The following is a 26494-nucleotide window of genomic DNA, read 5'->3' as shown; positions in this document are numbered from 1 at the left end:
TGGAGAAAGTAAGGCCGGTCAGGGCCCGCTGACTTCAGGGCAAGCCCTTAACCGAACTCTACCTTCTGGTTTGCAGCAAAGCCTAAAAGACGGGAAGATGGGGCCGGCTGCCGGGCCTAGGCCACCCGGATAGGGGTTGGGGGTAAAAACCCTTCTCATTTGTCATTTTAACGACGCAGGGAGGTACCTGAGGGTCTATCCCACGATAGGACAGATGAGGAAGCCGAGGTTTAGGGCGCAGGACCCCGGAGAAAAAGGCCGAGCTCGGCCCGGGCCTACAGGCTAGCACGCAAGTGAGCGAGGCCTCGAGAGACTACAACAGCACCTCCACTTATTCTCCGACCAGCTGTCACCACCCTTCGTTTTCGACTTTCCCGCCCGGCGCGACGCTACTTTAACGACGCAGGGGCGCACAGCGCCGTGACTTCAAATTTCCGCGCCGGAAGTGGGCGGCCGGGCGGCCGGCGCGGGGAGGGGACAGTGCGCCGGGGCTGATCCTGCGGTAGGGTCCCGGGCCAACCAGGCTGAGGGCGTGAGAAAGCTGGGACGCGATCTCGAGTGGGAGCCCCGGAACTCGGGGGAAGAGAAACCCAGCTACACCTGGTCGGGAGCCGGCGCTTTGTGAAGATGGCGGGGCCGGAGCTGCTGCTCGACTCCAACATCCGCCTCTGGGTGGTCCTGCCCATCGTTATCATCACCTTCTTCGTGGGCATGATCCGCCACTACGTGTCCATCCTGCTGCAGAGCGACAAGAAGCTCACCCAGGAACAAGTCTCCGACAGGTCAGCGCCCTCCGGGATCCGGCGACCTCACTCCCCTGTGACCTTGAGCAAGAAAGTGCAGGGGTTCTGCCAGTTTACCCCGATTCAAGATCGCGCCCCTTCTGGCTGGGTGACCTGAGCTATCTCTGTGTTTCACTTTCGTCATTTGTCAAATGTGGATGATAGCAGGATATGCCTCATAAAGCAGGGATGGGGATTAAATTTTAGATGATGTCTATAAAGCCTTTAGCTAGGACGAAGTAAGTGCTCAAAAAGATGTTGCTGTTAATTTTGTTAGCCTAGAAGTCAACCCTCGGTGGGCTTATCTATGAACTATAGATAAGATGGGAGTGATTATACTCATTTTACCAAACTACAGTGGTGATCAGCTGAAATACCAACTAATCAAGTGCTTGGCAAACAAAACTGCAATAGAGATGTGAGGGGTTATAATTATAATTTCCCCTACTGGAATGGAGGCAAATTCTTTCTTGTGTGCTTCATTACAATACTTATCTGTGGAGAGAGGTAATTTGAGACGATTTTAGGTGATATCAAATGTGTGCTCCCGCCCTGGCCGATTTGGCTCAGCAGTTAGAGCATCGACCGGAGGTCCAGAGAGACCCAGGTTTGGTTGCAGTTTGTCCCCGGCCCTGGTTGGCCATGCGGGTGGCAGCCACTCGATGTGTCCCTTTCATGTTGATGTTTCTCTCTCTCTCTCCCTGACTCTATCTGAACAAAAAAATGGAAAAAAATGTCCTTGGGTGAGGATTAAAAAAAAAAAAGTGTGTTCCCTCCATATTAAAATAAAAAACATTTTAAGTCAGCGTTCTGATTATTTTCAGAGATGCTCTCAGGTAAATATTATGTCTTTAACACTTCCTTAGCACTTATTAATCTCCTTTTTAAACAAAGAGGAAGCCTAGGCTCAGAACTTTCCACAGGCAACAGTATCTAGCTAAAATTTAATAATTTTGTTTTGTTTTTATTGTATTTATTTTAACAATTACTTTCTATTTGTGGCAATACTGGTTTTACATTTGCTGGTAGTTTAAAAATTTCTTTTAAAACATATAAGTAGAAAAGTTGACATATAAAAAATACTAAGTTTTTATTTGTTTATTTATTTAGTATGTTTTTATTGATTTCAGAGAGACAGAAAGGGAGAGGGAGGAAGAGAGAGAGAAATATTGATTGGCTGCCTCCTTCCTGCACACCCCCACTGGGGATCTAACCCACAACCAGGGTATGTGCTCTGACTGGTTGGTGCATGGGATGACACTCAACCAACTGAGCCACACCAGCCAGGGCAAAAAATACTGAGTTTTTAATAGTACAAGTGCTAGGTGAATAAAATAAAATAAATAACCATAAACTGAGAATACTGAAGTTTGGGAAGGACTGTTGTCATTTTCAGTTGTGCTTCCCAATTATGCTGAAAATAATAATAATAAACCAACATGTATTAAGCACTTATTCTATGCCAGGCACTATACTAAGCACTTGTATTCATTAACTTGTTTAAAATTCAAAGCAACTGTGAGGTAGATGCAGTCCCATTTTATAGAAACTAAAGGTTAAGAGGTTCCATGGTCACACATGGTGACATTCAAGACTTAACATCAAATCTTCTGGTTCCCAAGTCTGAAGCTCTTTCCACTATACCACAGAAGCCACTCAGTTACTTTTCTGTGGCATCAGTTTCAGAACTGATCAGGACAACCTCCTGTAGATGACCTTAAGGAGTCCGCTCACCACAGAAAAGAAGGCTATAAAAAGATGTAAAGTGGAGAGATCTCAGACAGTCAGCATTTATTTATGTATTGACACCAATAAATTGTTCTCATTTTACCCTCAAATTAACACTGAGATAGATAATCCTGAACCCATTTTTACATTTGAAGAAAAGGGAGCCTGGGAAAGTTAAGTAGCCTTCCCAAAATAACCAAATAGTAAAATATTGTGCCTACACTTGAACCCAGGTCAGTCTTACTCCCAAGTTAAATTCTCTTGACTACAATTCCTGCTGTCATAGATTCTCTGCCACAATTTTTGCTCCTGTTTCACTATGTGATTTCAGAGTGATAGTTCTGAATATCAGACCCAAAGGTCTCTTTTATAACCCAAAATGAAATTCACAGTTGGTGTGCTCTCCACAGGAACATTAAAAAAAAAAAAAAAAAAAAAAAAGGCATCATGATGCTTTAGTGTAACAATTGGGAGAAATAAAAGGAAAATAATTTAATTTTTTTTTCATAAGTGCATGTGCACAACGGTCCTAGAAGGTGTGATGGAGAAGTCAGATGCAATCACCTAGCTATAAAATTCCTATAAATTGGAACAGATTCAACTGTAGGCTGATACAGCATGTTAGCTACTTAGATATAACAGAAGGCAATGTTTGGATGTGATTTTCCTAAGTGGTGAACTACTCGATAAAGTTCTGAACAAAACAGAGTACAATTTTCCTTGAATTTACTTGCTGGTTGCATATCTGAAAACTTAGTATATATAAAAATCATCTCTCCCAACCACTGCAAAAAATGGAATTAGGTTTGAGGCTTAGATAATTGAAACCAATTTGGTGAGATATCAAAAGTAGTGTGAGACATGGGACTGTTCTTTTTTTTTTTGCACATCTGGCCCCAGCACTGAGGGATACTTAGTTGTGTGCTCTCCATCCCATAATTTTGACACTGAAAAAAAGTTCCACAGATTTCCATAAGGCCCTCTAGAGGGCAGTGCCACCTACATGAAGAACCACTGCTTTAAAGAAAACTCAACATTTTTCTGGTCATAATTGCTCCATCCCTTAAGTGAGGTGGTTGGATCATGCCTCTCTGACATGGTGTGACTGTACCCCACCAGGTCATCATTTGAACTTGAATAGAATGCTGACCATGTGATTCTGAACTGGTCAAAGTCCAAGACAAAAGATGTTTTTTAGTTGTAAAACATTCCTCAAATACAGTATAAGTTTCCAGTAACCTGAATGATCAGAAAATGGGACATAGGGTGTCATAAATTATTAAGCTTTTACTGCCTCAAAACTTACTAAAATTTTTCTACAATGTATTAAACCAAACCTGAAAAATACATAAATAAAATGTATTAGACCATATTTAGGGATAGAATGTATGTAAAAAAGTAGTTCTCAAGCTTGAAGAATATACAGACTCTTTGGAAAGAAAAAAAAACCTAATCTTTAAGAATATGGAACTTCAGTTTGAGAAATGCTAACTTTAAAAACTAAAGTTTTATTTTAAGAATGTCTTTCAGTTGCAAATTACAACTATAAAGAAAACTTTATATCCAGTACAAGGAATTGTTTTTAGATATTAATGGAAATGAAAATGCAAAATTAAAAATTTCTCAGATACCCTGGCCGGTTTGGCTCTGTGGTTAGAGCATTGACCCATGGACCAAAGAGTTGTGGGTTTGATTCTGGTCAAGGGCATGTACCTCAGTTGCGGTTCAATCCCTGACCCTGGCCCTGGTTGGGGTTGTATGGGAGGCTGCCAGTTGATGTGTCTCTCTCACATTGATGTTTCTCTCTCTCTCTCTCTCTTCTTCCCTTCCTCCATCCTCCCTCCCTTCCTCACTCTCTCCTCTCCCTTCCTCCCTCTCTCCCTCATACTCTATCTGAAAATCAATGGAAATATATCCTCAGGTGAGGATTTAAAAAAAAATTTTTTTTTAAATTTACTTGTAGAATTTTCAGATCTCAGAGAATACATCTGTGGATCTCAGTTTAAGAAACTAAGTGTTTATAATATACAGGATAATTTAAGCTTGCCTTGAATCAGGGTTGAAAAGCCTCAAGATCACAAATCTCAACCCCAATTCTACAAAGTTGCTTGGCAGCATATAGGAGATCTAGCTGAATTACCATTGATCACAGTGCCTGTAGAAGTCCTGGGTTATCTACAGTGAACACATTTTTATTGATGACCTACCATGTGCCAAACACTGCGCTTTATGCTATGGGGTACAAAAAAAAGACAAAGTCAAGACTCCACTCTCAGAAGTGTCAGTCCAAGTGATAAAACATGCAAAGAGAAAACAATACCATTAATCTCATGCTTAGGATGTGCCAAATAAAGTAGTAACCACTTTAAATGAGATAATATGTATGAAAAACTCAGCTTAAAATCTTTAGTATTTCCCTTTTGCTCTTTTTAAAAATTGTGGTAAAATATATATAGCAAAAAATTTACCATTAACTGTTTTTTTTTGTTTTGTTTTGTTTTGTTTTATCCTCACCCGAGGACATTTTTCCATTTTTTGTTCAGGTAGAGTGGGAGGGAGAGAGAGGAACAGAGAGAGAGAGAGAAACATCGATGTGAAAGGAACACATCGAGTGGCTGCCACCCGCACAACCGACCAGGGCCGGGGACAAACTGCAACCGAGGTACGTGCCCTTAGCGGGAATCGAACCCGGGTCTCTCAGGACCGCAGGCCGACGCTCTAACCGCTGAGCCAAACCGGCCAGGGCCCATTAACTGTTTTTAAGAGTACAATTCCATGACATTAAACACATTCACATTGTTGTGCAACCATTCATTACCCTTCCACTTCCACAATATTTTCATCACCCCAAACAAAACCTCTGACCCTATTAAATAGTAATTCCCCATTCTCTTTTCCCCCTGGTAGGTATTATTCTACCTTCTGTTCCTATGGAGTTGACTATTTGAGGTACTTTATGTAAGTGGAATCAGAAGTTTTTTTGTGTCTGGCTCATTTCACTTAGCATAATGTTTTCAAGGTTTATCCATGTTGTAGCATGTCTAATAATTTCAGTCCATTTTACAGCTAGATGAAGTGTTTAATGTGATGATTTGACATATATATACTTCGTGAATTGATTACTACACTCCAGATAATTACACATATATCACCTCACATAATTACCTTTTTTTTGGTGGTGGTGAGATCACTTAAGTACGACCACAGTTTTATTAACTATAGTCACCATGCTGTATTTAAATCCACAGATCTTATTCATCTTATAACTAAAGGCTTGTACCCTTTGACCAGCATCTCCTCATCTCCCCTACCCCCAGTAACCACCATACTCCTTTCTGTTTCTGTGAGTTCAACCTTTTGGTTTTCTTTTTAGATTTTACATATAAGTGAGAGCATACATTGTTTGTCTCTGGCTAATTTCATTTAGCATAATGTCCTGTAGGTTCATCCATGTTATTGTACAAGATTTCCTTCTTCGTCATGGCTAAATAATAGTCATATATATCATCTTTATCCCTTCGTCTGTCAGTGGACATTTAGGTTGTTTCCATGTCTTGACTATTATGAATAATGCTGCAGTGAACATGGGAGTGTAGATATTTCTTCGAGATAGTAATTTCGTTTCCTTCAGATATATTCCCAGAAGTGGAATTACTGGATCATGTAGTTCTATTTTTACTTTTTTGAGGAACCTCCATACCGTTTTCTATAATGGCTGCACCAATTTACATTCCCAGCAACAGGCATTCCCTTTCCTCCCCCTTTTGCTCTTTTTTTTTTTGTATATGCTCCTAGCGGGAACCAAACCTGGGAATCTCTGGTCCGCAGGCCGACGCTCCAACTGCTGAACCAAACCAGCCAGGGCTTGCTCTTAAGATAAAGATTAAAATACAGTGGGACCCTTAAGGAAGGAAATCTGCCCTGGCCAGTTTAGCTCAGCGGTTAGAGTATTGGTTGGCCCTTGGACCAAAGAGTTGTAGGTTTGATTCTAGTCAAGGACACGTACCTCGGTTGCGTTTCGGTCCCCGGCCCTGGTCGGGGGTTGTGCGGGAGGCAGCCATTTGATGTGACACATCAGTGTTTCTCTCTCTCTCTCTCTCTCTCTCCCTCTCTCTCTCTCTCTCCTCCTCCTCCTCCTCCCACTCCCCCCTCCTTCCGTCCACTTTATCTGAAGATAAATTGAAAAATATCCTTGGGTGAAGATTTTAAAAAAAAGGAAGGAAATCCTATATAGTCACATACTATAACAGATGAACCTTAAGGACATTATGCTAAGTGAAACAAACCTGACACAAAAAGATAATGACTGTATAATTCCACTTATGTGAAGTGTCTAAAGTAGTCAAATTCATAGAAACAGAAAGTAGAATGGTAGTTATGGGGAGGCTGGGGGAGGGAGAAAAGGGGAGTTATTATTCATGGGTATAGAGTTTCAGGACTACAAGATGAAAAAGTTTTATTTTACAACAATATAAATATACTTAACAGTACTGAACTATGGGCTTAAATATGGTTAAGATGCTCAATTTTGTTATGTGTTTTTTGCCACAATTAAAAAGAAAATACATATCCTAGCCAGTTTGGCTTAGGGGTTAGAGCATGCCCAAGGACCAAAGGGTCTTGATTTCAATTCCTGGTCAAGGGTATGTACCTGGGTTGTAGGTTTGATCCCTGGCCCGGTCAGGGTCTTAGGGAGGCAACCAGTCAATGTGTCTCTCTCACATTGATGTCTCTCTCTCTCTCTCTCTCTTCTCTCTCTCTCTCTCTCTCTCTCTCTCTCTCTCTCTCCCTCTCTCTCTCTCTCTTCCCCTCCCTCCTTTCTATTCTATTAAAAAAAAAACACAAAAAAAGTCAGTGGGAAAATATCCTCTGGTGAGGATTAACAAAAAAGAAAATATAGTGAGTCCCACATGGCCGTATATAGCCTGGCTCTTGCTTACCTCTCAAGCCTCATTTTCTGTAGTTCTCTTTCCTCCAGCCATATGGCCTTTACTCAGGTCAGTCCTCACAGACATAGTGCTTATTACTGCCACAGGACTTTTGGCCATGCTGTTCCCTCCAGCACTTTGCCAAGGTAATCCCCAACTTAATCTTACATCCTCAGAAAAGCTTTCTCCCAGACCTTGCCGTCTCAGACTCTATCAGATCCTCCTTGTACATTCCCATTATACCATCCATCTCTCCTTCATAGGTGAATTTCACATTTATTCCTGTGATTATTCAATTAATGTCTTTCTCCACCACTATACTTTAACCTTCACAAGATATTTGCATTTTGAGCACTTGTATATATCACCTAACATAGTACATGGCACTCAGAAGCTCAAGGAGGATTTGTTCAATGAGGATAAATATATTATTGTACAGAATATGAATGGAACTATAATGAATTTAAATGACACACCCAAGGTTACATAGCTAATACGTGGCAGAGCCAGGATTTGAATCTATCTGTCTAACTCCAGAGCTTAAAATTTTACCCATTATTCTAGACCCAATGTTGTTTAAACTATCTCTGGTGAAGGGCCTGTTTTTTAGTTTTTAAATTTCCAATCTATCACAGACTGATGCTTTTATAAAATATTTTGATCATGTATTTGGATGTTGTGATTATCAAATTAGTATAAAGGTTTCTAAATCCTTATGCCTACTGTCTATACTTATCACAGATCAGTATTGGTGCATAGGCCACACTTTGAGTAGCGTTAGACCGGCTCCCACGGAACAGAACATATTACATGTCACTTTTTTTTTTTTTTTATTCCTCACCCAAGGACATTTTTGCACTTATCTTCAGATAGAGCAGGAGGGAGAGAGGAAGGAAGAGAGAGAGAAACATCGACATGAGAGAGACACATCAAGTGGTTTCCACCCACACGACCCCAACCAGGGCCAGGGACAAACTGCAACTGAGGTATGTGCCCTTAGCGGGAACCGAACCCGGAACTCTCTAGTCTGAGGGCCAGCGCTCTAACCGCTGAGCCAAACTGGCCAGGGCTACATGTCACTTTTGTAATCCTGTGTATGGAGCAGTGAACTGTACGGTACAATGAGGTCAGGAGGAGGAAGACCAGAGAGAATTCCATGAGGGTGCCAGCCATCGGGAAGAGTTTCATAGAAAAGGTGGAGCTTGAAGGTGAAGGAGAGGAGCACTAAAGAATTCCCAGCAAAGCTAGAATATGACAAGGAGATCCTAGGGGTACTGACCTACTGCTTAGAGCAGGTGGTTTTTACTGAGTAGAGAGAAAACTAAGCACAGTTTTCTTGTGTTCATTTCTGTTATGGTCTTTCCCCCCCCACTTTTCAAGAACGATTTCCATTAAGCCAAGGAGGTCCTGCCCCCATTAAAACAACTTTTGAATGCCCTGGTCAGGTAGCTCAGTTGGTTGGAGCTACATCCCAACACCAAGGTTGCTGCTTGGATCTCCAGTTAGGGCACATATAAGAATCAACCAATAAATGCATAAATAAATGGAACAGCAAATCGATATTTCTCTCTCTCTCTCTCTCGCTCTCTCACCCCCCCTCTCTGTCCCTTCCTTCCTCTCTCTAACAATCAATCAATAAAAACTTTTGAAAACCTAGAAAAAATTAGTATTTTGATCACTGTTTTGTTTGCTATTTCTATATTAGCACCACCTGCTTGTGGTATTGCACTCTATTATTTTCAATAATCAGTTATGTTCAAATATCACCAAATTTTATTTATAATTTAATAAATGTTTATTGAGAGCTTACTAACAGTCTGAATACTGGGTGGAATTTCTATTTGTTGTCTGTCAGATAACAACCCTGTCAACTCCTGTACTCATTTCTCTGTGGGACTTAAAAAGTTCCTTCTTCAGTTCTACCCTTCCTCCCTCCTCCTGCCCCCAAATCATCTGAGTAGCATCTAACTGCTACTCTTTTCACTCAGAGAAAGTTCCTTCTTAGCTCATAAAGTAAGAGAAAGCTGAGTGTTCCAAATGTGCTTTCTTCAGAAATCTTTGTTCAGAAACACAGTCACTTCTGAAAAATGCTCTTTTGAAAATCTGATTTGGGGGTTAAGTATGTTAGATTGGTTTTAAGGATACTTGTAGTTTGAAAAGTTTCCACACAGGACTGTTGCCAAATAGGCCCTCTCTTATGTTTAAATAGGTCTTCTACTTTATTCTCTCCTTTTCTTCTAGTGTTTCACTTTTATAAAAATCTCATTGTCTTGGTTGTATTTTTCAGTCAAGTCCTAATTCGAAGCAGAGTCCTCAGGGAAAATGGAAAATACATTCCCAAACAGGTACTCATTTATCTTTTATTAAAAGTCCCACGATTCACTGTTGAAGGCAGTAGATATCTGAATGTTTTATAAGGGGACTCTTTGGGGAAAACTGAAGGCTGGCAAGTCAGGAATTAAGCTGTGGCCTGGGGTGTTTGCTGTCATTGTGACTTCGCCCTTCTTAGGAAATTGTTTTTAAATGTGACTCAGCTAAAGTGTCATCTCAGCTGCCAAGTAGGCTGCCAGCCCTTAGTGTAACAGCATATTCCAAGGGCCTTCTGACTAAACCTCTGGGGGATAATTTGACAATTTGCTATGTCACAGTTTTAAGATTTAAAAAGCTCTTTTTTTTTACTAGTCTTTCCTGACACGAAAATATTACTTCAACAACCCGGAGGATGGATTTTTCAAAAAAACTAAAAGGAAGGTAGTACCTCCTTCTCCTATGACTGGTATGTTTATTCCCTTCTCTCTCTCTCTCTCTCTTTTTTTTTTTTTTTTGATAATCCTCACTCAAGTATATTTTTTCATTGATTTTTTAGATAGAGTAGAAGGGAGGGAAGAAGGGAGAGAGAGAAAAGCATTGATGTGAGAGAGACACAATGATTGGTTGCCTCCCGCACAGCCCCTATCAGGTTGGGATGGAACCTGCAACCCAGGAACGTGCCCTTGACCAGGAATCAAACACGAGACCCTTTGGTCCATGGCCGATGCTCTAACCACTAAGCCAAACCAGCCGGGCCCCTTCTCTCATCTTTAAGGAATATTTTTAACATGAGTATGGGGGGCGGGGGGTGAAAGGATATTTCACTTTAGTGTTAAATTGTAGAAGATAGTATATCACCTAGTACAGAGATCTACAGAAGTAGAGTTCTTTTTCAAATAAATCTTCTGGGAACCCCAATATGTAAAGTGGATTTTATTTTTTTATTACCCGAGGATATTTTTCTGTTTACCATCAGATAGAGTGGGATGGAGGGAGGGAAAGAGAGAGACAGAGAGAAACATCGTTGTGATAGAGCCACATTGACTGGTTGCCTCCTGCATGACCCGACCAGGTATGAACCGTAACCGAGGTACATGCCCTTGAATGGAATCGAACCTGTGACTCATTGGTCCACGGGCCAACATTCTAACCATTGAGCCAAACCGGCCAGTGTAAAGTGGATTTTAAAAAGAGCTTTCAGCAGTTGGAGTGTCGTCCTGTGAACCAGAGAGTCATGGGTTCGGTTCCCGCTAGGGGCACGTACCAAAAAAAAACAAACAAACAACAAAGCTCTCAGGCCCTGGCCTGGTAGCTCAGTTGGTTAGAATGTAGTCCTAGTATGCTAAGGTTGTGGGTTTGATCCCCTGTCAGGGCACATACAAGAGTCAACCAATGAATGTATAAATAAGTGGAACAACAAATTGATGTGTTTTTTTTTCTCTCTCTCTCTCTTCTCTTCCCCCTCTTCCTCTTTCCCTTCCTTTCTCTCTCAAATCAACTTTTAAAAAATAAATAAAAATAAAAAAAGAGCTCTCGGCTAACATGTCAGAGAAGCTAGAGCCATTGTCTCTGGGTCTCTCCCCTTTGCTGTTCCTCAGATCCCATGGCTCTGTTGAGCACAGTTGGAAAAGCTGGGGCTCCCACCCAGTGCCAGGCTCTGTTGCTGACAGATGGCCACCCATCTTCTGCTTTAATGAGGAAGAACTCTCACTAATTCCCCAGACCAACTATTTCTTTGTCAAACACGACTATAATTTTTACTATAACAGACTTCTTACTTCCACTTATCCCTGTCATGTGAAAAATACAGCATCTTTAAAGTAAAACAAAAATTATTATTCCATGTTGACTGGCCTCTCATTTTAGTATTCATTGTTTTAGATGAGATAACCAGCTATTTTATTTTATTTTTTAAATTTTGTTTTTTTATTGATTTTAGGAAGAGAGGAAGGGAGTGAGGAGAGAGAGAGAAACATCGATGAGAGAGAACATCGATTGGCCGCCTCCGGCATGCTCCCCACTGGGGATTTGGCCCACAACTTGGGCATGTGCCCTTATGGGGAACTGAACCAGTGACCTCTTGGTGCATGGGTCGATGCTCAACCACTGAGCCACACCAGCCGGGCATAACCAGCTATTTTAAATCCAGACAGAAGTTACTAGAACTTATTTTAATAAACCTTTTAGAAAACCTACAAGAAACAAAAGACCAATAATTTATGAAAAGATACTTGATGTACTAAAATTTGTGGAATACAAATTAAAACAAGATGTCCTTTTCAGCCTATTAAATTGGCAAGATTGAAAAGCTTGATCAAAGCTGGTACTGTCAAGGTCATGGGAAGTTAGGCTCTCTCGCTCTTGTTGAAGGACAACGTGACAATATCTGTCCCAATTTTCAATGTTCAAACCTCTTGACCTAGAAAGTCGGTGAGTTTCTCTTACAGAAATATTTTAAAAATATACGCTTATGTACAAGGTAGTTGGCAACATTGTTATTGCCAAAAAAAAAAAAAATTGGAAACAAACTGTAGGTTCACTCAATAGTGATAACTGTGACCACATCATGGATTCCTATGCAGACATTAAAAATAATGAGAGAGCCCTGGCCGGTTTGGCTCAGCGGTTGGAGAGTCGGCCTGCGGTACAGAGAGACCCGGGTTCGGTTCCCGCTAAGGGCACGTACCTCGGTTGCAGTTTGTCCCCGGCCCTGGTTGGTCATGCGGGTGGCAGCCGCTCGATGTGTCCCTTCACGTCGATGTTTCTCTCTCTCTCTCTTCCTCTCTCTCCCTCCCGCTCTCTCTGAACAAAAAATGGAAAAATGTCCTCGGGTGAGGATAAAAACTAAATAAATAAAAATAATGAGAGAGCCCTGGCCGGTTTGGCTCAGCGGTTGGAGCATCGGCCTGCCAACCAGAGTCCCAGGTTCGGTTCCTGCTAGGGGCACGTACCAAAAAATAAAAAATAATGAGAGAGATTTTACAAGTGTGGACATAGCATTCACAATATATTAAATTTTTAAAATTAAGAAACAGAATAGTGCCCTGGCCTGGTGGCTCAGTTGGTTGGAGTGTCATTCTTGTACACCAAAAGGTTGTGGGTTTGATTCTTTGTCAGGGCACATACCTAGGTTGCAGGTTCAGTCCCTGGTCCAGGTGGGTACAGGAAGCAACCAATCAATGTTTCTCTCTCACATAGATGTTTTTCTCTCTCTCTCCCTCCCTTCCTCTCTCTTTAAAATCAGTAAACATATCCTCAGGTAAGGCTAAGAAAAAAAAGGCAGAATAGTAAGCATAGTATCCCTCTCTTGTGTATATATATAGAGAGAAACTACCGTGTGTATATATGTGAATAAAAAGATGGAAGGATATTCAACAGTTAAAAGTGTTTAGAGAGTGGGCTCACAGGAACCATCTACATCCTGTTTGTATGTCATTTGAATTTTTTTTCTTTATTGATGTTAGAGAGAGGGGGGAAGGGAGAAGGAGAGAGAGAGAGAAACATCAATGAGAAAGAACATCGATTGGCTACCTCCTGCATGCCCCCCACTGGGGATTTGGCCCACAACCTGGGCATGTGCCCTGACTAGGAATTGAACCTGCAACCTCTTGGTGCATGGTTGACGCTCAACCACTGAGCTACCTTGGCTGAGCTGTCATTTGAATGTTTTATAATGAACTTGCATTATTTTAGTTATAAAATAAATTTATAATTTACAAAAAATCAAGAGGAAGTCCCTGTCAACAGTGGTAAAATGTAGTGGTCTTTTGTGTTTTTGTCTTAGATCCCACTATGCTCACAGACATGATGAAAGGCAATGTAACAAATGTTCTCCCTATGATTCTTATTGGTGGATGGATCAACATGACATTTTCAGGCTTTGTCACAAGTAAGTTACCACCGAGAAGACTTGAGGTTAATTTCTTCTGTGCTCCTTTTCCTGCTCCCTATTCAGAGAAATCAAAAGTACTAACATCATGGGTCCTGTCTTCTGTAGTGGAAACAGCATCCTTTTAACAACAAAAAATATGCTGTGATTTTATGGCTCTTATTGTAAACTGATTATAAGTTCATAATGTCAGTGCTTTTTTACCAATAGGGATTCAAATGAGTGGCTTGCTAGTTTGTATCTGAAACTAATTTAGTGTTCTAGTTGAGTAGGATAACAGGAAGCCCATTTCTATTTTGACTTTATTTTCTAGGTGTTGGGGTTAGTCATTTGTCTATTTGTTTAGAAGTTGTTTTGATTTGATTAATGTCCTTCTCTGTGAATATATATTCTGCTTTAGGTTTAACAGATTAGTACAAGTTTCTTTTGAAATTTTAGGTCACAGTTCAGTTTGAGTGTCTGTGTCTTTTAAGCAGTGTTCCTGGTGTTCAAGGAAGAGTGACATTTGACGTACTCCTTCAGAAAGTGACAGAAATTTCCTTGTGGAAATCTTTTACCAAACTCTGTGTTGTCCGGAGTACCCAGTTCTTCAGGAAAAGAATATATGCATTCACAGTTAAACTATTCTAAAAATAAAGAAGCCAGGAATGAGTGTGAACTTTTTCTTTCTTTGTAGCCAAGGTCCCATTTCCACTGACCCTCCGTTTTAAGCCTATGCTACAGCAAGGAATCGAACTACTCACATTAGATGCATCCTGGTAAGAACTTTCTTTTCAATCTTGCAAAAAGGAGAGAATGTGTCAGTCTCTTTTCTCTAGGAGTGCAAAAGTAGATGTATTCACCCAAAAAAAGTTAAAAGATAAAGCCAGGCAAATCTTTTAGTGATACCTGGGAATGTATGGCAGTAGATGTTTATATTATTTTCTAAAATACATTGCTGCTAATAATCACATTAATCCTTTTCATTGGTATCAGTCACTGTTCTAGGTGTTTTCCATATATTATCTTATTTTTATCCTCACAGCAACCCTATGAAATTAATGAAGAAATTGAGATTTGATCACAAAGTCTGTCCAAATCCAGCACTCATATCTTATTTACCACTCTATGTTTTTTTTTTTTTTATCCTCACCCGAGGACATTTTTCCATTTTTTGTTCAGATAGAGTGGGAGGGAGAGAGAGGAAGAGAGAGAGAGGGAGAGAAACATTGACGTGAAAGGGACACACATCGAGTGGCTACCGCCCACATGACCCGACCAGGGCCGGGGACAAACTATAACCGAGGTACGTGCCCTTATTGGGAACCGAACCCAGATCTCTCTGGACCACAGGCTGACGCTCTAACCACCGAGCCAAACCAGCCAGGGCTACCACTCTAATTTTTATAGCAGAGAAATAAAACCCCAAATCCGAAAAGCTCTTAGAACACTGCTATAGCATGTGGAACCCAGTAGTGCTTCTTCACATGGCCTCTCCAGACTATTTGTCTATGACTTTCCAGAGACTGGCATTAAAAAGGAAGCCAGACAAGAGGAGGAGGAGAAGAATGGACAATAGGGTAACCAGTGGTAACTTCCCTGAAGTAAGCAAAGTAGTCTCTGGTTGTGTGGGAGGGACAGGACAGACCAGGTTTTAGTAGAGTCTTTTTTTTTTTTTTTTTTTATCCTCACCCGAGGACATTTTTCCATTTTTTGTTCAGGTAGAGTGGGAGGGAGAGAGAGGAACAGAGAGAGAGAGAGAAACATCGATGTGAAAGGGACACATCGAGTGGCTGCCACCCACACGACTGACCAGGGCCGGGGACAAACTGCAACCGAGGTACGTGCCCTTAGCGGGAACCGAACCCGGGTCTTTCAGGACCGTAGGCCGACGCTCTAACCGCTGAGCCAACCCGGCCAGGGCTTAGGAGAGTCTTGACTGTGCACAATTCCACTAGAGGAGAAAAGCTATAGTTATTATGAGTAGCATGACTCTATTAAACCTTGACCTTCCAGCTTCAATTGGGCTAAGCAAAAACTTTATATGCCAGAAAAACATTTTTTATCTTTTCTCAGCATCTGTGACTGATGTGCGTGAGTGGACAAAGGAGACTGGAATGTGGGTATACAATTAGTCTTCTGTTGGATGTAGATTACCAACATTATGTATAGATTGGTCGTTTACTTACCTACAGCCTGGTGGAGTAGCCAGAATAGACCCCTGCTACTGTGTGACCCAAGTATTAGAACGAAGTGTAGATTCTTTCTGTCTCTGTATCATTTCTCATACTCCTTTTAGTTTTTATTATATTTGAGCATATTTATTTTATTAGGGCAAAAGGTGAGATATCTAAGCTAAGGAAAGTATTGGTGATAAAGTTCAAAACTTGAAATGGCTTTCCCAGTAGCTACAGTCTTCAGTATTGCAAGTATTTCCAGAAAGCCACCTCTGATCCTTTCCTGTAAATATGAAATCCACCAACACTTGTGTTTTCCTCTAGAGAATGGGATTCAGGACTTTTTATTTCATGTACTTCTGTATTGTTTACATTCATTATTTATATCAAGTCTGTTGTTTTTATAATTAAAAATAATAAATGGTTTGAAAGCCCATTATATAGAAAGGAAAATTAAGCCAAACTTACGTTCCCTGATTAAATGGAAGCACACCAGTTCTGAGTCCAGTTCCTGCTACTGAAGGCAGAATTTTTTACATAGCTGTAAGTGGCAGTTTGCCTGCAGCAAGCTATAACTATTGGTAAGACTGCCTTCACAACTTGTATTTCTTCTTTGGTTGTGCTTTGAATGGATATAGCTTACCCCAGGTAATTTCTTTACATACTCTGGACAACTTTGGATGTTAGAAAAGTGTGAACTACATTAATTCTGACATAACTATCTACATTGTTTCCCTTTTGCTTTAGGGTGAGTTCCGCATCCTGGTACTTCCTCAATGTCTTTGGGCTTCGGAGCATTTACTCTCTGATTTTGGGCCAAGATAATGGTAAGGAGCATGTCAGGTTTAATAAGCAAATACTCTGATAGATGAATTATCTACGCCAGAGTCAGAAAAATCACGTAGGCTATGCTATTTGTTATCATAGTCAAATACAATGCTTCATTGCTTCATTCTTTAAACATATTCTTAAATTTCTGAGATATTCTGAAACAGTCTTAAAAACTCCAGGTTTAAACTGAAGATCTGAGTTCTGGCAATAACAAGGACAATATATAGCCCCGCACACTCTGATATCCTCAAGTGAAGGATCCAGCACCAGCAATGTAAGCCTATAACCTGAAGCTGAGAGAAGGCCTGGTTTGATCAGTTAGTTCACTGATTAGAGTTCTTGCCATTTCCTTTCTTGGCTGTTTCACTTAATGGCTGTGATCTCAGGCAAGTTACTTAACCACTCTAATCCTGTGTTGTAAAATATGGACCTTAATAATTAAATTCAGTGTTTGTTGTTAGGAATGGATGAGGTGGAATATTTAAAACACTTAGTGAAGTACTTGGCATATAGCAGTTGTTCAATAACTGGTGGCTATTGTTATTATTTAATTTTGAAATAAAGTTTAGCGCTTCCTTTAGTTATCTTTCTTCTGCTACTATCATCCTCATTCTTCAGGAGAGGTAAAGTGACTTTTCCAGGGTCACATAGCCAGTACAAGGTAGGGCCAGTCAGTGAATCTGTCATATGGCTCTCTAACCCACTACCAAGTATCTGTAATTTTTGTGTAAGGACCATTCTTCCCGAGCATACTGGGTGCTGCTGAGCCCTGGCACTCATGTAGATGTATCTTACTCTGCAGCCGCTGACCAATCACGGATGATGCAGGAACAGATGACTGGAGCAGCCATGGCCATGCCCGCAGACACCAACAAAGCTTTCAAGGTACTCACTTCTTCTAGCTTCATGGAAACTTCTTCAAAAGGCATTACTAGAGAGTTACTTTAAAGATGGGTTCCCTGCCCTGGCCGGTTTGGCTCAGCGGTTAGAGCATTGGCCTGCAGACCAGAGAGTCCCAGGTTCAGTTCCAATTAGGGGCATGTGCCTTGGTTGTGGTTTGTCCCCCGGCTCTGGTTGGGGTTGTGTGGGTGGCAGCCACTCGATGTGTCTATCTTGCGTCGATGTTTCTCTCTCTCTTTCTTCCTCCCTCTCTCCCTCCTGCTCTATCTGAGGATAAATGCAAAAATGTCCTCTGTTGAGGATAAAAAATAAATAAAATAAAATAAAGATGGGTTCCCTGAAGCGAGTGTAGTATGTATTGTTTCAACATTTACATTTAAATTTAGCAGAAATGTATTTTAGTTTACATGCCTCTTTTTTCTGAAGGAATCATCTGTTAAGTGAATTGGAGATTCTTGGTACTTTTACTGTTTTTTTTTATCCTCACCCGAGGACATTTTTGCATTTATCTTCAGGTAGAGCAAGAGGGAGAGAGGCAGGAAGAGAGAGAGAGAAACATCAATGTGAGAGAGACACATTGACTGGTTGCCACCTACACATCCCCAACTGGGGCCGGGGACAAACTGCAACCAAGGTACACTCCCTTAGAGGGAACTGAACCCGGGTCTCTCTGGTCTGTGGGCCGACGCTCTAACCACTGAGAAAAACTGGCCAGGGCTTTTACTGGGTTTTAAATGTTCACCAAATTCAATCTACACATGAAGCTGTAAAAACAGTTCAATGAGAGGCACCAGGTAAATATTTTGAATATTGTTTAACTTTTGGACCCTGTAGACATCAGATATAAATTTTAAAAAATCAGTACATAGAGCCTTTTCATGAAATTATTTTGTAATTTATAAAATCCAGCATCGTTTTTCTATAGCAAAATCTCACTAATTTTTCATCATAAGAACTAGGAATAGAAGGGAATTTGCTCATCTTGCTGAAGGGCATCGATGAAAAAACCCACAACTGATAATACTCATACCGAAAGCTTTTCCTCTAAGATCAGGAACAAGACAAGAATGTCCACTCTTGCCACTACTATTCAACATTGTACTGGAGGTTCTAGCCAGGAAAATTAGTCAAGAAAAAGGAATAAAAGGCAATCAGATTAGAAAGGAAGAAATAAAGCTATCTTTGTTTGTAGATGACATGGTCTTATATATGAAATATCCTAAGGAATCCTCTCTCCCCACCCCATTCCCAAAAAACCTAGTAGAGCTAATAAACAAGTTCAGCAAGGTTTTAGGATACAAGGCCAATATATGAAAGTCAGTTGTATTTCTACATACTGATGATAAAGAATCTGACACTAAAATTAAGAAAACTGTTCCATTTACAATAGTATCAAAAAGAATAAAACACTACGGAGTAAATTTAACAAAAAAAATGCAAGGCTTGACATCATTAAAATGTCCATATTATCCAAAGCAATCTATAGATTCAATACAATGCCCATCAAAATACCAACAACATGTTTCACAGAACTAGAACAAATACTTCAAAAGTTCATATGGAACCAAAAAAGACCCCGAATAGCTACAGCAGTCTTGAAAAAGAAGGACAGAGTAGGTGGGATCACAATACCGGATATCAGGTTATACTACAAAGCTACTGTAATCAAAACAGCCTGGTACTGGCACAAGAACAGGCATATAGACCAGTGGAACAGAACAGAGAACCCAGAAATGGACCCAAGACAATATGCTCAATTAATATTTGACAAAGGAGGCAAGAGCATACAAAGGAGTAAAGACAGCCTCTTTAATAAATGGTGTTGGGAAAATTGGACAGCTACATGCAAAAAAATTAAACTAGACCATCAACTTATACCATACACAAGAATAAACTCAAAATGGATAAAAGACTTAAATGTGCCCCGTGAATCCATAAAAATTCTAAAAGAAAATGTAGGCAACAAAATTTCGGACATCATACGCAGCAGAATTTTCACTGATCACCTAAGGCAACAGAAACAAAGGAAAAAATGAACACATGGGACTATATCAAACTAAAAAGCTTCTGCACAACAAAAGAAACAACCATCAAAATGGAAAGGCAACCCACTGCCCTGGCAGGTGTGGCTAAGTTGGTTGAATGCTGTCCCCTGCACCAAGAGGTCGCTGGTTTGATTCCTGGTCAGGCCACATGCCCAGGTTGTGGGCCAAATCCCCGGTGGGGGACATGCAAGAGGCGGCCAATCGATGTTCTCTGCCATCAATGTTTCTATCTTTTGCTCCTTTCCGCTCTCTCTCAAATCAATAAAGAGAAATTATTTTTAAAAAAAGAAAAGAAAGGCAACCCACTGTATGAGAGAGCATCATTGCCAATGATAATCAGATAAGGGGTTAATTTCCAAAATATATAGAGTACTCATACAACTCAACAAAAGGAAGACAAAGAACCCAATTAAAAAATGGGCAGAGGAGCTAAATAGACACCTCTCCAAACAGGACATACAAATGGCCAAGAGACATATGAAGAAATGCTCAACATCACTAATCATCAGAGAGATGCAAATTAAAACAACAACGAGGTATCACCTCACACCTGTCAGAATGGCTGCCATCAACAAATCATCAAACAAGTGTTGGAGAGGGTGTCGAGAAAAGGGGACTCTAATACCCTGCTGGTGGGAATGCAGACTGGTGCAGCCACTGTGGAAAACAATATGGTGTTACCTCAAAAAATTAAAAATTGAATTGCCATTTGATCCAGTGATCCCACTTCTAGGAATATACTCTAAGAAGCCTGAAACACCAATCAGAAAAAATATATGTACCCCCATGTTTGTAGCAGCACTATTTACAATTGCTAAGATCTGGAAACAGCCCAAGTGTCCATCAGTAGACGAATGGATAAAAAAGCAGTGGTACATATACACAAAGGAGTACTATGCAGCTGTAAGAAAGAAAGATCTCTTATCCTTTGAGACGACATGGAGGGACCTGGAAAGTATTATCCTAAGCAAAACAAGCCAAGCAGAAAAAGACAAATACCACATGATCTCACTTATTTGTGGAATATAATGAACATAACAGTCTGAGGAATAGAGTAGACCCAGAGACATGGAAGTAGGGTACAGACTGACAACCCTCAGAAGAGGGGTTGGTGGGAGGAGGGAAGAGATAAACCACAGAACTTATATGCATTTACGCATAACCAATGGACATGGACAACAAAGCTGGGGACAGGGTAGGGGGGATTGGGAGGAGGGCATCAGTGGGGAAATAAAGGAGAAACTTCTGTAACAAAAATAAATTTATAATAAAAAAAAAGAAATGCAAGGTTTGGAGACTTGGGAGGTGTCTGTGGTGCTAGAGTAAACACCCCTCCTGCCTTCACGTCATTCTTGTTGTTCAAAGGTGAGATAAGATTACCATTAACATGGACACGAAGGTACCTAATACCTGTTTGTTCACCATCAACAAAGAAGAGCATACACCAGGAAACATTATTCAGTTACAGCTGTTGAAGGACCCATAGGTGCTGTTTGCTGGCTACAAATGCCCCCACCCCTTAGACTACAAGATCATCATCTGTGTGCAGACCACACCAGACTTCAGCCCCCAGGAGGCCTTCACCAATGCCATCACAGACCTCATTACCAAGCTCTCCCTGCTGGCTGAGCGATTCTGGGTGGACATCAAAGACAAGCAAGTAAGAATTAAATTGTGGACTACAAACTGTCTTACTTGGCCAGTTCCTACCCTGCACCAGGCCCTTCTCCAGGCACCAAATGAAAGAAAGCAGCTTCTCCCAGCCATAGGCCTCCTTGGAGATATCCCAGAGAGCCCCTCACCCCAACACTAATGTGTCCTCTACATAGATTCTGTTTCATTTTCCTAATAAAGTGTGACAAAAAAAGAAATACAAGATTTGTATACTGAAAATTACAAAAAATTGCTGAGGAAATTAAAGAACACCTGAGTAAATGGAAAGACATTCCATGTTCATAGATTAGAAGACTTAATATTGTCAAGATGGCAATACTCCCAAAATTGATCCACAGATTCAATGTAATCTTTATCAGAATTACACCTACCTTTCTTTCAAAGACTGACAGGCTGATCCTGAAGTTCATATGGAAATGGCAAGGGACTTAGAATAGCTCAAACAATGTTAAGTAAGAACAAAGTTGGAGTACTCAGACTTCTTGGTTTTAAAACCTACTTCAGAGCTACAGTAATCAAACTAGTGTGGGACTAGCATAAGGATAGACATACAGAGCACTGGAAGAGAATAGAAAGTTCAGAAATAAGCCCATATCAATTCACTTTTTTTGTTGTTAATCCTCACCCAAGGATATTTTTTCCATTTCTTTTTTAGAGAGAGTGGAAGGGAGGGAGGAAGAGAGAGAGAGAAAGAGAAACATCAATATGAGAGAAACATCAACTACATTGATTAGTTGCCTCCTGGATGTGCCCCAGCTAGGCTGGGAATCAAACCTGCAACCCAGGTACATGCCCTTTACCAGAAATCAAACCTGTGACCCTTTCGTCTGAGGGCCGACACTCTAACCACTGAGTCACACTGGCCAGGGCTCATATCAGTTCACTTTTTACAAAGGTGCCAAAACAATTCATTGGAAGAAAACAATAGTCTTAATCACTTAATAGGTACAGAGTTTGGGTTTAAGGGAATTAAACATTGTAGAAATATGGCCCTGGCTGGTTAGCTCAGTTGGTTAGAGTATCCTCCCAATACATGCCAAGGCTGCAGGTTTGTTTCCTGGTCAGGGCACACACAAGAATCAACCAATGAATGTATAAATAAGTGGGACAACAGATCAGTGTCTCTCTGTCTCTCTCTGTCTCTCTGTCTCTCTCTCTCTCTTCTTCCCCTCCTTCCTTCCCTCTCAGTCTCTCTCTTCCCCCACTGCTCTCTCTCTCTCAAATCAGTCAATAAAAAACAATATCCCATTAATTTAGAAAAGAAAAAAACATAAATAAATAGCCCTGGCCGGTTTGGCTTAGCAGTTAGAACATCGGCCTGCGGTCCTGAGAGACCCAGGTTCGGTTCCCACTAAGGGCATGTACCTCGGTTGCAGTTTGTCCTCGGCCCTGGTTGGTCATGTGGGTGGCAGCCACTCGATGTGTTCCTTTCACATTGATGTTTCTCTCTCTCTCTCTGTTCCTCTCTCTTCCTCCCACTCTACCTGAACAAAGAATGAAAAAATGTCCTCAGGTGAGGATAAAAAAAAACAAAAAACATAAATATTATATAAATTGATAGTGATGATTATACAACATTGTGAATATAATTAATGCCACTGGCTAAAAGTGGCAAATTTTTACATATATATATTTTACCACAATAAAAAGTTTTAAATGTGTCAAAGACCTAAATATAAGAGCTAAATGATGAAACTCTTAGAAGAAAATATTGGTGTGAATTGGTTTGTGACCTTAGATTAGGCACTAACTTCTTATATATTACATGAAAAGTATAAGCAACAAAAGGAAAAATAGATAAATAAGACTTTGTCAAAATGAAAAATTTTGTACTTCAAAAGATACCATCAAGAAAGTGAAGAGACGTGTGGTGATCACCAGGGTTGGGGTGGAAGGTGGAGAATCTAGGGGGGATAAATGGTGCTAGAAGGCGACTTTACTGGGGTGGTGAACACATAATACAGTGTACAGATGGTGTGTTGTAGAATTGTGCACCTGAAACCTGTAGAATTTTGTTAACCAGTGTCACCCCAATAAATTCAATAAAATAAATAAATAATAAAGTGAAAACACACACTATAGAATCAGAAAAAAATTGTTTGCAAAAAATGTATCTGATAAAGATCTAGTATTCAAAATAAAAAACTCTTAGAACTCAGCAATAAAAGGATAACCCAATAAGCTTACAAAGATGCTCAACATCATTAGGGACATGCAAATCAGAACCACGATGGCATACCGCCTCATACCCACTCAGATAGTAATAATTTAAAAGATGGGAAATAGCAAGTGTTGACAAGGATGTGGAGAAATTGGAATACTCATGTATGGTGGTAATGGTGGAGCCACTTTGGAAAGCAGTGTTTAGCCTTTCTCCAAAAAGCTAAAAATATTGACCTAGCAATCGATGCTTAGGTAAATACCCAGAAAAATTGAAAACGTATGTCCACACAAAAAATTATACAAAAATGTACAGCCTGGCTGGTGTGGCTCAGTGATTGAGCATCATCCCATGGACTGAGAGGTCGGGGTTTGATTCCTGGTCAGGGCACATGCCCAGGTTGCAGGCTTGATCCCCAGTTGGGGGCGTGCAGGAGACAGCCAATCAGTGTTTCTCTCTCACATCGATGTTTCTCTCTTCCTCTCGCTCTAAAAAATCAATAAAAACATTTATTTAAAAAAGAATAAAGTTCCACTTCTTTAAAAAAAAAAAAAAAAAAGTGGGCCCTGGCCGGTTTGGCTTAGTGGTTAGAGCATCGGCCTGCGGACCAGAGAGTCCCGGGTTCACTTCCCATTAAGGGCACGTACCTCAGTTGTGGTTTGTCCCTGGCCCCGGTTGGGGTTGTACAGGTGGCAACCAGTCGATGTGAAATGTTTCTCTCTCTTTCTCCTCTCCCTCCCGCTCTATCTGAAGATAAATGCAAAAGTGTCCTCGGGTGAGGATAAAAATAAATAAAACAAAACAAAACAAAATAAAAAATATAAAATAAAATAAAAAATTTAAAATATTTTTAAAAAGTGGAACAACAAATTGATGTCTTTCTCTCTCCCTTCTCTCTAAAAAAAATCTAAATAAATTTTAAAAAAGAATGTTCAGAGGACTATTCATAATAGTCAAAAAGTATAAACAGTCCTAATGTCCATCATCTGATGAACAGAAAAGCAAAATGGAGCATTTTGGTAATATGTGTATAATATCTGAACAATGGAATGTATACAATGGAATATTATTCAGTCATAAAAAGGGATCAGTACTGGATCATGCTACAACAGAGAGGAACTTTGAAACCATGCTAAGTGAAAGAAACCAGTAACAAAAGGCCATGTATTATGTCCAGAATAGATGAATCCAAAGATATAGAAAGTAAAGTAGTTGCCGGGGTTAGAGGAGAGGGATAAAGAAGAGTGTCTGCTATCTGATATGAGTTTCTTTTTCTGGTGCTGAAAGTATTCTGGAACTAGATAGTGGTGATAGCTGCATATCTTTGCAAATAAGCTAAAATACACTAAATTGCATATATTAAAAGGGTGAATTTTATGCCATGTGAATTAGTTTTGTTTTTTTCAAAGAACACACCCATAAACTAACATTTGTGTTGCATGTTAAATTTCATAAAGCGTATTTTTCAAGCCCACTAATTAAAGGCAAAGTATTCAGCATTAATAGATTATTTGAGAAATGTAATTAGCTCCAGTGACCTTGAACAAATATTTTACCTTTCTTAGCTATAGTCTCCTTGTCTGTAAACTGGGGATGGGGGTGGATGGCAGCACCTACTTTATAGGAGTGAATGAGCTTATACATGCAAATAGCTTAACCCAGCTCCTGGCCCAGAGTAGGTGCTCACAAAGGTCAGCACTGCTCTTAGTAACAGCCCTTCTGCCCCTCTCTCCCCGTCCTGGTGTTCTCTTCCTTTGCAGACAGAGTGGGAAGCCTTAGAGCTGACAGATCACCAGTGGGCCCTAGATGATGTCGAAGAGGAACTCATGGCCAAAGATCTCCACTTCGAAGGCATGTTCAAAAAGGAATTACAGACCTCTATTTTTTGAAGACCAAGCAGGAATTAGCTGTGTCAGGAACTCAGAGTACGCTTAACCTTGTAACTTTCGTTTGAGCAGGAGCCTCTCAGAATAAAAAGGAGGATGCATGAGCTGGCGGATGTGCAGCAAGGATCATTCTTGTCTGAGCCGGTTCCCCTTTATGTTTGAAACTAGAGGAAATACAAGGAGTGTGTGCTGGGTGACTTACCCAGAAACAGCTATTTTAAAAATGTTTTTAATTTTCCATCTGGTGACTCTAGTAATGAAAGTCAGAGAAAGGGGGAAAATTCAAGCTAGTGATAATTTATAAAACTTAGCAAAAATACAGTCCTTGGAAAAGGCATTGTCAATTATACCTAATTATGTGTAGTCAGCCTGACTTCTAACCACAGTAAACTCCTATTTTCTTGGGATCCAAATACCCTGCATTTTACCTTTAATTTTTTGTTAGTATTTTTATAACTTTCTTTACATAAATAATACATTTTCATTACTGAAAATTTAAGAACTATGGATGAAGCTCCCTGTGTTGTTCATTTTGAGCCTACAGAATGACATAAAGAGCAAATGTGTCAAAACCTTATTCAGATAAACTTTTTTCAGACTGAATGCCCAGGGCCAGGACAGACTTAGCAAACCTTCACTATCTCATAATACTTACTGTCCAGCGAAAATCAGTGACCGTGAGACACTGCCGGATTCTCAAGTGCCTTTGGGATCATTAAAGACAGGTTACATAATGTGAGGTCTTGATCTGGAGTTCAGAATATATCAAATCCATTGACAAATCAATGGTGCTATACTGTATATGGCTTCTCAGTTGAATGAAAGACCACATTTTTCAGTTATTCTGCATAAGAGAGAGTTTATATATCACTGTAAGAAGGAAGAGAGAGCAATTGCTGGTAGACACATAGTTGAGGGTTGCCCAGGAATAATTCTGTCTGGATTAACTCCCAGGAAAGTGGCAGGGTACCATTTCTGTACCACAAGGTGAATGTAATTTGCATGTTGAACGCTGTAATCAAGAACAAACAATTCTTGACTTTACAAATTAAACCATCCTGTTTTCTCTTCTTTGCCTGTAAAAATGTTGCCTCTGTGTATCATTAACAGCCTTTGACAACAGTTAGGAGTGTCTATGGTGGAACAGTGCTGAAGCGTCTAAGGTGAAAAAGTGTGATCCTTGTCCTCAATGAACTCATAAGAG

The 26494-nt window shown here is 40.3% G+C and overlaps 1 protein-coding gene and 1 pseudogene across 1 annotated transcript; both read left to right on the top strand.

The window, feature by feature from the left end:
• The first annotated feature begins 534 nt into the window (after nt 1-534).
• On the top strand, nt 535-26361 carry EMC3 (ER membrane protein complex subunit 3). The gene is made up of 8 exons (XM_036267350.1): nt 535-782; nt 9726-9783; nt 10121-10214; nt 13533-13637; nt 14314-14395; nt 16541-16620; nt 17427-17509; nt 25165-26361. The coding sequence occupies exons 1-8, from the start codon at nt 628-630 to the stop codon at nt 25291-25293; spliced, it is 786 nt and encodes a 261-aa protein (XP_036123243.1). The 5' UTR covers nt 535-627; the 3' UTR covers nt 25294-26361.
• Nucleotides 18283-21382, top strand: LOC118633474 (annotated as a pseudogene).
• Nucleotides 26362-26494: the final 133 nt, after the last annotated feature.

This window comes from Molossus molossus, unplaced genomic scaffold, assembly GCF_014108415.1.
Source record: "Molossus molossus isolate mMolMol1 unplaced genomic scaffold, mMolMol1.p scaffold_m16_p_18, whole genome shotgun sequence".
In the NCBI taxonomy this organism is placed as follows: Eukaryota; Metazoa; Chordata; class Mammalia; order Chiroptera; family Molossidae; genus Molossus; species Molossus molossus.
The sequence above is the reverse complement of the archived record's forward strand: the minus strand, read 5'-3'. Positions and strand labels throughout refer to the sequence as shown.